General features: G+C 40.6%; 1 protein-coding gene across 1 annotated transcript; it reads left to right on the top strand.

Annotated features, from left to right (window-relative positions):
- Window positions 1-384: 384 nt before the first annotated feature.
- On the top strand, window positions 385-1,149 carry LOC149154904 (uncharacterized). The gene has a single exon (XM_089444248.1). The coding sequence runs from the start codon at window positions 385-387 to the stop codon at window positions 1,147-1,149; it is 765 nt and encodes a 254-aa protein (XP_089300374.1).
- Window positions 1,150-11,302: the final 10,153 nt, after the last annotated feature.

The following is an 11,302-nucleotide window of genomic DNA, read 5'->3' as shown; positions in this document are numbered from 1 at the left end:
TTGTTAACAAAGCTGAAGCATGTGGACTCAGATGAGACCCTTTGCCTTATTAATGTGTATGCTCCAGTCAGCGCTGGAGAGAAAAAGATCTGATGGGAATCCATTAGAGGATTGGCAGATTCTGAAGCCCTGTAAAACATCATCATTGTCGGAGATCTAAACCTCACCTTATCCTTGGCCGAAAAACGCGGAGGAAGCATAGTAAGGGACCCGGCGCGCGAATGGGTGGATGATTTGCTTCAGGACTGGGACATGATCAACATCAAACCCTCATCGGGCAAATACACTTGGTCCAATAGAAGGCTCGGCCTGGGTCACATCGCTGCAAGGTTAGACAGATTTTTTGTTCAAAGTTCTTTTCTTCTTCTTGGTTTAGAATCTAGAATGTACATTCTCCCTTGCAGCGTTTCTGATCACAGACCCATCAAACTAGACCTCGTGGCCCATATGGATCAAGGCCCCATTCCTTTTAAATTTAGCCCCCTGTGGGTCAAGGAGCAGACCTTCATGCAGCTAATAAAAAATACATGGAAGCAGCCTGTCAACGGCTCTACCTTCTTCGTTTGGGAAGAAAATCTCAGCAGAGTGAAGGCTGCACTGAAAACTTGGGCTAAATCCCTTCCCAATCCAGCAGTGGAAAGGAAAAAGACTCAAAAATGCCTCAAGATCCATCAGTTGAATACGGAAAATGAAGTGATCACAAAAGAAGTCCTGGATAAGGAAGCTGAGCTCCAGCAAAAGCTTCTAAAAGCAAGCTTGGCCGAGGAAGAGTATTGGAGGGTCAAATCTCTCAGGCTTTGGCTAAATGCAGGAGATAGGAACTCTGTTTTCTTTCACAAGCAATCTCAGGCTTGGAAAAATTTTAACTCCATCTCTGAAATCAAGGAAGAGAACAATACCCACAGAGACATCCAAAGCATAAAAAATGCCGCCTTCCGTCATTTCAAAAGCCTGTATAGTGAAAAAGAGGACCAAGGGCAGATGTCATCCTTAGTGAATGAGGTACCAACTCTGATCTCGGCCAGAAAGAACCAATTATTGGAAGCAGATGTCACTAATGAGGAAATTAAAGCCGCCTTGTTTGCCATGGAGCCTGACAAGGCTCCAAGCCTAGATGGATTCACTGCCAGATTCTTGCAAACTTGCTAGCAGATTGTGGAAAAAGATTTAGGCAGAATGGTTCGAAAATCACAAGCTTGCCAGAAAATAGGAGGAGGTACCAACTCGGCTTTCTTAGCCCTTATCCCTAAGGAAAAAGGAGCCAACACTTTCACTTTCTCCAGATTCCGCCCTATCTCTCTTTGTAACATAGGTTACAAGCTGATAACAAAAGTGATTGCCAATAGGCTGAAATCTATTCTTCCTTCCATTATTCCAGAGAACCAGGGAGGCTTCATCCAGGGAAGACAGATTGTGGACAACTTTATCCTGGTCCAAGAGGCGATCCACTCAAGCTTGACCCGGAAAGAGAAAGGCATGGTGGTCAAACTAGACCTTGAAAGTGCCTTTGATAGGGTAAGGCACAGATTTCTGCTGGATGTCTTGCACAAATTTGGGTTTTGTCCCAAATTCATCACCTGGATCAAGGCTTGTATCAGTGAGCCTTGGATCACCCCTTTGGTGAATGGAAGGGCCACAGACTTTTTCAAGGCCTCCAGAGGGCTGAGGCAAGGGTGCCCTTTATCACCCTTGCTCTTCGTTATCCAAGCCTCCGTCCTTAGTTTCCTCTTGAACAAAAAGCAGGCTGATCAAGAAATAATGGGAATAAACATCGCAAGAGGCGTCAAAAGTATAAACCATGCTCTGTTTGCGGATGATACTCTTCTCCTGGGCGCTGCCTCCCTTCCTTCAGCTAAAAAATTCAAGGAAGTGCTGGATGTCTATTGTGAGGACTCAGGAAGTAACCTCAACAAAGGCAAATGTCACATCTTCTGTTGGAATATAAAGGTCAGAACGATCCAAGCCATTTCTAATTGTTTTGGTTTTTCAGCCTCCTCTGCTTGGTCATCCTTCAAATACCTGGGACTTCCTATCTTCCAAAAAAGAGCCCTCAGCAAAGACTGGTTGCCTTTGCTGGAAAAAATGAAGTCAAAAATCTGTTCGTGGGGATACAACTGGCTCAACCTAGCAGGTAAGACTATGCTCATAAAAGCTGTACTAAATAGCCTTCCTATCTATCAGGCTGCAGTGATGATGGCTCCTCTTGGCATCACAAGGAAAATTGAGGAGTATATCAGGAATTTTTTTCTGGAAAGGAGGGAAAGCTAATGAGAAGAGAATTCCTTTAGTAAGCTGGGACACAATCTCCTTGCCGAGAATGGAAGGGGGACTGCATTTCAAGAACATCAACAAACAAAATATTGCCTTAGGCGCAAAGCTGTTATGGAGGATAATCGCGCCAAATCCGGGCTAGGCTCAGCTTGTGATGTGGAAAAAGTACTTCCGTGGGCAGAGAACTCGTTGTCTTGACAATCCTATCACCACCTCTGGAACTATGATTCATAAACTATGCGACAGAGCCTCTGCTTTAATCAAACAACACATGCACTAGATCCCTGGAAACGGGAAGTGTATTAACATATGGGAGGACCGCATTATGGGCAGCGACCCCATCGTGGATGATTGTTCTCTGACCCTGTTAAAAGAGTGGATGGACAACGCTGGAGTCAAAACACTGTGGGATTTATCACAATGGGAAAACAACAATTGGCAGCGCTGGAGAAACATTGAGGTGCCATCGCACCTGTCTAAAGACTACTCCAATCTCCTTAGTCAATTAAAAGGTAAAGCTCCTCTAAATATCAGCAAGGCAGATACACGAGGATGGGGATCGATCCCAGGTAAGTATACAGTCTCGCAGGTGTCACACGGAATCAGTCAAGGGTGCGGACACAACTGACCTTCATAGAAGTCTAAGACATTCTAATGACAAACAAAACAAACTGGAGCTATCCTTCTCTAAATATACGTTATGATATGAGAAATCAAGTGTTTCGTTCTTACCTTTGTCCAAACGCTGTTGTAGAAGTCCAAGCTTTGTTGATCTGGATGAGCTCCTCCGTTTCTCCAAAACCTGTAATCACCAACAGTCAAACAATTAAATAGCACCTGATTATAACATAAAACAAAGCATATTCAACATATAGACCAAGGAGTACATGAAATAACCCATAAACAACAAGTTATTGAGAAGAATGGACCAATTTGCATTAAAGGTAATCAAAAGGAACCATTACAACCTGAGCCTTGGTGTTGTGCAAGCTCCTTCCAGGGTCCACAAGATTCTTCCTCTACTTTGACAAAGCTCACCCACTTCCAAATAGAACAAGTAAAGATGACAATCTCTCCTCACAAGCTTCTAAATGGGAGTCCTAATTCCTGCAACATTTACCCTTAGAAATCTATAGCTTTCAACCTTCTTCCTTCTGGCTCAATCCCTCTTTTTATAGTGCTCAAGAGGAAGTTAATCAGGTCCACCATCAATGGGATAGTCCCCTCTTTGGATGGGATCACTCCCTTATTGATGGGATAAGTTCCTCTTTGATAGGAGTGCATGAACCATCTGGAGGCGCTCAATACACATCAAACAACCTTCTAGAATGCTCTAGAAATGACCACAAGTAAGTTTTTGAAGATAAAACTTGTGCATTTTAACCTTTTCAGAGGGACACACCTGCCCCTTTAGATACAAAGCGTCCTTGGACGCAGACCTTATGAACAAAAGGTGCGTACCCGCAGGCAAGGCTTGAGAGAACCTGCGTACCCAGAGATAAACATGTTTTATAAAGACTTTCTCTCTTTCTTGGAGTTTGACATGAATAGTAGAGGCATAAGACTTGCTCAAAAGGGTAGTATGACTGTTGATTGAGCCATACCGACTGTAAATAGCCATGGTGACATTTTTTAGTGTAACAGATTGCCCCCTAAAGTGCGAAGCCTGGAATAGATTAGGGTTTTGTATTATCTAGGAAGGGTGAAGCGCTTTATCATTTCGAGGATTATCTCGTGGAGAACCTGGTCAGAACCTGCAATTTTCAACACAAAATACATATATAAGATTATATCATCACTGAGGTAGGCATTCCCATACTCAGATTAAAATTTTAACTAACAGACTAACTACTCTGATACAAAAATGATTTTGCAGTACATCATAATCATAGACTTTTGTAGACACAGTATGGACGCAGCCATCTGTTTATGGTTAGTCTACTTAGATAATGAATACAAAACTCCTCGCAGCCTGGATGGTAAAGATTCGATCCAGGGTCTTCTTTCCTACTTCTCGAATTGGTACGATTCTAGCCATGCGAATAAATGAGTCGATGTCGAACATGGTAGAAACCACTTGATTACCAGTCGATGATGTAAACTGTTAACAAGCGTGAGAGAGACCACCAGTAATGTCAATGGTTCTCAAAGTACCCAGTACAATCCATGAGATGTGAATGAATGAGTTGATGTCGAACATTTCACGGAATCCTTCGATCGAAAGTCAATGATGTAAACTGACGTCAAAGGCGAGAAACCTGCCATTGATGCATGCAGACTTCAAGGCACTGACGATTTCTAAGTCATCTCTCTAGATAATGTGCTGATGTCGATAGAAAGAGACTCGTTGCAGGCAAGCCCATAACACGAAATCATTGTTCAAGTTGAAGAAATGTTGCTGTAAGGACTGACTCAGGGATGGTCAAATGGATGACAAGGTATTTTGCAGATGAAAGTTTTGTTTGCAGACCTCTTGGACACATAACGACACGACAGATGGTTTGGTGTTAAATAACTCAAAGTTAATCCCCGGAACCCGGTTGAAGACTTTCAAAAGTGGTTTGATTCACTGTGAGGTAAAAGATTTCCCAACCCAGGTGAATGAAAAGTGTCGTGTCCAAGAGTGGCGATAAAGTTTCTTTTGAGACAAAAGGTAACAAATAGGCTCGTTCTTCTCTCTTTTCCCCCACCATTTCTGGCAAGTACCTCTTTATTTTTAACAAGCTTGAGGAGGATAACATATGCTTGATTATAAGCTCATCCTTCGGATGAGTCCAACCCAGTTTTGATTCGAACCCTAGGAAGGAGTGGTTCGTTCCTGTTTGTAATTGAACAGGTCCTTTATTGTGAAATGGTTAACGAGCCCAGTATAGGAGAAACTCGGCGTTTTTCAATTTTAGAGAGTCTGAAAAACTTAAGGAAACTCCAAGTTGAACTTTTTCGTAAATTTGTGTCCCTCAAGCCCGAAAAAGTATAAAATAATACTTGGGGGAACCGCTTGATCTTGCGACCAAGGAGTACTTTCATAATTAGTGTCACTGACCTGAAAAGTAAAAAGTGATCAAAGACACGTCGTTTTATTTCCAGTATCGAGTTTGAAACGAAAAAAACCGGGCAATCTTTTCCTGATTTTACGGTCAGAAAAGAGCTATAAGGGGACCGTCTTTTAATTCTGTTTTAACGAGTGTAAAAGAAACGCTTGGCAATCTTTTCATGTTTTAGGAGTTTGAAAAGGGCTTAAAGAGAACTCCAAGGTTTCACTTTTTCATAAGTTTTAGCAAGTTCGAAAAAGGGATAAAAATGTACTCACATGGCCGACTTTCAATTTAATTTACGAGCAGGAAAAGACGGAAAGAACTCGGCATTTTCATTTGTTTTACGAGAATGAAAAATAGCAAAATAATCTCGGTATTTTCATGAGTTTAACGAGTCTTGAAAATAACTAAAATTGACTCGAGATAGGTTTCATTTTTACAAAAGCTTGAAACAGAGAAAAACTATGCTTCAATGTAGTTTCATTTTTACACAAACTTGAAACAGAGAGAAAACTGTGCTTGATGCCCCCTAAGCGTAACTGCTAGAGTGCATGCCCCCCAGCTTCATTTCATTCAGCCAGTTGAATGAAATGAAGGTTTGAGTTACAAGATCGTTTGAAAAAATCGACCTAAAACTGTAAGAAAATTATGCAAAACACTGAAATAACTAACCTGAATATACAACTTAACCTAGATCTCGTCAAACTCTCGACTCAAGTAGAGGAGGATTTGTTTCATTTTTTAACGAGCTTGACACAGGAAAAGAACTATGCTCAGATTTGGTTTCATGTTTACACAAGCTTGAAACGAAAAACTATGCTTGTTATAAGTTCACATGCCCCCAGCATAATGATGCAAAACGAGGTACATGCCCCCCAAGCTTCATTGCATTCAATGAGGTGGATGGAATGAAGCTTTACTTTCAAGATCGTGGAAAGACTCATGGGAGTTGTTTCATTTTTTAGTGAGGTTGACACAGGAAAAGAACTATCCTCAAACCCTTGTTTCATTTTTTAAACGAGCTTGACACAAGATAAGGAACTATGCTCATAACTACTCTATACAATCTACCTAACAAAAACTTTACTCTAAAAACCTTGATTCATTTTTTAACGAGCTTGACACAAGACAAGGAACTATGCTCTAAAATCCTTGATTCATTTTTTAATGAGCTTGACACAAGACAAGGAACTACGCTCATGACTACTCTCTACAATCTACCTATTTAACCTACCCTTGTTTCATTTTTAAACGAGCTTGACACAAGACAAGGAACTATGCTCAAAAACTTCGCATGCCCCCAGCATAATGATGCAAAACGAGGTACATGCCCCCCAGGCTTCATTGCATTCAACCGGCTGGATGGAATGAAGGTTTACTTTCAATATTTAACTTGAAAAGGGAGTTGTTTCATTTTTAAGGAGGTTGACACAAGAAAAGAACTTTCCTCATACCTGATTCATTTTTTAACGAGGTTGACTCAGTAACAGGAACTATCCTCAAAACCCTACTTTCTACAATCTACCTTCATATCCTAAAATCTACCTGATTCATTTTTTAATGAGGTTGACTCAGTAAAAGAACTATCCTCATGCACACTGCTTCGTTTTTTAACGAGGTCGACACAGTAAAAGGAACTTTCCTCGTACACACTGATTCATTTTTTTAACGAGGTCGACACAGTAAAAGGAACTTTCCTCGAACATCCTATTTCATTTTTAACGAGGTTGATACAGGAAAAAACTATCCTCGCTATCACTGATTCATTTTTTAACGAGGTTGACACAGTAAAAGGAACTTTCCTCACAACTCCTTGTTTCATTTTTTAATGAGCTTGACACAAGACAAGGAACTATGCTCATGACTTCCAGTTTCATTTTTTAACGAGGTTGAGACTAGAAGAAACTATCCTCACGACATCCAATTTCATTTTTTAACGAGGTTGAGAGAGGAACAAAGTATCCTCGTACACACTGATTCATTTTTTAACGAGGTCGACACAGTAAAAGGAACTTTCCTCGCTCACTGATTCCTTTTTAAACGAGGTTGACACAGTAAAAGGAACTATCCTCGTGCTCCTTGTTTCATTTTTTAATGAGGTTGATACAAGAAAAAACTATCCTCGCTACATTGATCATGGCTTCCAACTGGAAGAAAGACATGTCAATGGACACACCTTGATCATGGCTTCCAAGAGGTCTTCATCAGAAGGAAGAATAGTTCTCTGGAAGGAATCCATGTCAAGGGACTCGAAAGGGATAATAACATCGTGTTCAAGTAATCCCATAGAGTTTTCTATGTCAATTACCGAATCTAAATCAAAGGAAGGTGAGCAAACAGTGAGAGGCTCACTTACATCAGTAACTGAAAACATGGGATCAGTTGCCACATAATTAACCTGTGGCAGGGTGGATACCACTTTAGAATCAGGAACATTTAGGGGTGTCATATTATTGGTAGTTGAGACAAGACTAGGGAACGAAAGCTGGTCTACAGTCACAATATTTCCAATGTGAGGGAAAGACATCACGCGAAAGAGTGTCGATACAACAGCTTTCATTGCATAAACATAGTCTCGCCCAAGGAGTAAATTGAAATCCAAGGGACCTCGAACTACCATAATATCAATACAGACAGTTTTACCTTCCAAGGTAATAGAAAACTTAGGAAGGATCCCTAAAGGTTCACTAATGGTTCTGTTAAAAGCTTTCAGATTCTGCGTAATAGGCGCAAGCTGAGGGGAACCCAAAGCTTTCCAAACAGTTGAGGATAAAATACTAACAGAAGCACCTTCATCTACCTGTGTACGATGTATGTCCCTACCACCAGCCTTAACAATGATTTGGAAAGGGATGGAGGAAGGAAGACGAGGTTCTGTCAGTCTATTCCAATCAAAGGAAAAGACCTCAGTATTTGGAGGGGGTTCTGTAGGAACAGGTGAAATGCCCCCCAGCATAGAAGAATCTGATGTAACAAGAAGAACTTGAGCGGTATGAAGTTCACTCTCTAAATGGAAAGTGGGATCGACCGAATGTGAAATTGAATCGACCACTTGATCAACTAATGGATCATCAACCTGAGTGACATGAGTTTCACTCTCCAATGGGAGAGTGTGATCGACTGTACTTGAATTTAGATCAATCACTCCGTCAGTTGACGATAGGTTGGGAGAAAGTTTATGGTAACCAGTTGGAAATTCTTGCTGTGGAACAGTAAGGTTTTCCAACAATGTTGAGGCTTCATCCATGTGAGGGAAAATGTGAGTTTGATGACTCCCTTTGCATAACTTACAAGGAAACCTAACTTTACCCTTTTTCCCAGGAACCTGACTATCACTGGTTGATGGATCAATGGAAAGATGATGAGATTTTTCTGACCATACTTCCAAGACCTTTGGAATACCAGGACAATTCACAAGGAAGTGGTCACCCTTACAAAGCCTACAAGGGTATTTGGGTTTACGGTGCATGTCGGAATTTTCCTCAACACAATTAACACTTACAGCCATGGTTGGTTGGTTGACTTCTTTCTTATCTTGCTTCTTCTTCTTTTTCTTCTTCTTCCCTTTCTTCTTCTTCTTAACCTCCTGGTTACTAGCATCAAGGCTTTTACCAGGCGAAGAGGAAGAAATGGAGGAAGAAAAATTAGGCGAAGAAGGTAAAGGGTCAACAAAAGGTTGGTGATGTTGAGATGGTGAACTCTGTTGAGGTGAAGCATCCGGTTGAGATGGAACAATTTGAGTATTTTGGGCCAACGAAGTTGAAAATAACCATATCGGTAATCCTATTGTAAATCCAGGTAATGACAAAGTAGCCATATAAGGAGGACCAACATTTCCAAAGTAAGGAAAAGTACTAGGATTCTCATTAGGAGGGGTTCCTAGGTTGATAAATTCCGGAACATTTGCCATTATATTCAACTTCAGTGAATTTTATTAACAATTTAAAACTAAAATTAACAATTCACAATTCACACCTAACAATTAAAATTCACAATTCACACCTATGGTCTCTAAAAGTAAAAACAAACAAATTAACACGCGCTATCAAATCTAGGAGTCAAACCACACACAAACAGTAGCCTTCCGGACCGAAAACACTAGTTGGTGATGAAATCCAACATCGCAGAATTCAGTACAGAAGTGGCGGGTGGAACAGTTACCCCGGCAACCTGCTTAATGAATAGACCGGCACAAGTTCCTCCACTTTAACCGTCTCGAAGTGAAGCGAACCCCCCGGAAAATCCAAGTGAGTATAACCGACGTCTGCTCCAGGTACAGTGGGATCTTCCCTCCACCGTCACCTTGGGTAGAATCCTAAAGATTATGGTCACTAAGGTTACCAACGGCCACAAGTACACCTGGGGGAACAGTCTAAACTCCGACAGCACGCAAGGGCAGAGTAGCAAGCTCAATCCCCTTACCGGCTCCTTGACAGTAATCCAAGGTTTACCGATAAGTGACCCCTGGCTCCTCGACAATGGTTAATCCGAGGTTTACCGTTTGTAATACGTACTGTCTGGCGTTGTTCCCAACGAGGGAGGATGGATCCCCTCACTGGTTCGGACACGAGCTTGTGCTTCTCCTTTAAGAGGAGCTTTCCCAGAGTGTAAATGTAACAATTGGATTTGATTCTATCACAAGATCAGCTACTTGTTTGGTTTTACTGTCTTGGAGAGTTAAGTACTCACCTACTCCAAGACACTAGCCTAAGCTATGTTGGTGCTTCAGAGCCCTAGAAATGTAAAAATTACTAGATGAATTTTAATTAAGCGCTGTGTTATTAAGGCTGCTATTACTCAAATGGGTAAATGGATATGAAACCAATGGTGTTATGACCCGACTCAACTGAATGCAATCGAACATGATAATGTAATCTTTTCAATTCGATGAATCCTAACTAAAGTAAGGAGAGAGTTTCCATTCACTTCCAACAATGCAAAAATTGATCACTAAGAGAAAATATAACAAATTCTCTAATGCACTAATTTTATCAAGAAAAACTAATGCAAATCAATTCCAAACCATTTTTTTTATTTTTATTTTTGTGTAAATTCAAATCAAAGAAAACTGATCTAAATCTACGATTAATTTTTAGAACGTAAACTATGCAATTGTAATCTATGCACAATTCACTTGAAAAGTATGCAAATGTAATCTATGCACATTTTTCATTCATATTCCGAAAATGAGAATTCTAATTATGCAAATGTGATCTATGCAAGAGAATTCTCAAACACAAGATGATTCTAATGTGATATAAGAACCAATCAAGTGCCAGTCGAGAAAATTGGGTGAGAGTTCCAAAGATCAAAAAATAAAAACACTCAAAGGCGATTAACACTCATACACAATTTAAAAAGATGCAAAATTGTGAAAAGACTGAGCCAAACCTCCAAGTAATGACCAAAGGAAATCAAATTAAGAATTTCTCAAAAAACAGACTCAAAACACCCAATTGATGAAAGCTTAAAGCAGGAATGCCAATGAAACAAGCTTAGGTGAAGATTTATGGCAGGTAACTAGTGGATCTGGGCAGCAAAAACTAAGAAAAAACAAAATCTAAGAGCAAAAATGCAAAAAATGGAATTTTCTCAAATTTTAGCAGGGGACGCAGGCAACCCGTTACGACAGGTGCGGGCCCGCACTGTGCACAGAGCGACAGTGCGTCCAGGGACGCACTGTGCAATACTCAGAGGGTGCGTCCTACTAGAAAATTCAAGAAAAACCAAAATAAAACTAATCCTAAGCTAACCCACCCAGAGACAGAATCACAGAGCCAAAACCAGAAAAATAAACCAATTTTCTCAAAGCAAAGTTCACACAAAGGAAAAGACTTTTCTCATCAATGGTATCCCCAGTGGAGTCGCCAATTTGTAACACGGAATCAGTCAAGGGTGCGAACACAACTGACCTTCCTAGAAGTCTAAGACATTCTAATGACAAACAAAACAAACTGGAGCTATCCTTCTCTAAATATACGTTATGATATGAGAAA

Source organism: Pinus tabuliformis, chromosome 9, assembly GCF_031772625.1.
Source record: "Pinus tabuliformis cultivar Carrire ecotype Pingquan chromosome 9, CPIR1, whole genome shotgun sequence".
Lineage (NCBI taxonomy): Eukaryota > Viridiplantae > Streptophyta > Pinopsida > Pinales > Pinaceae > Pinus > Pinus tabuliformis.
The sequence above is the reverse complement of the archived record's forward strand: the minus strand, read 5'-3'. Positions and strand labels throughout refer to the sequence as shown.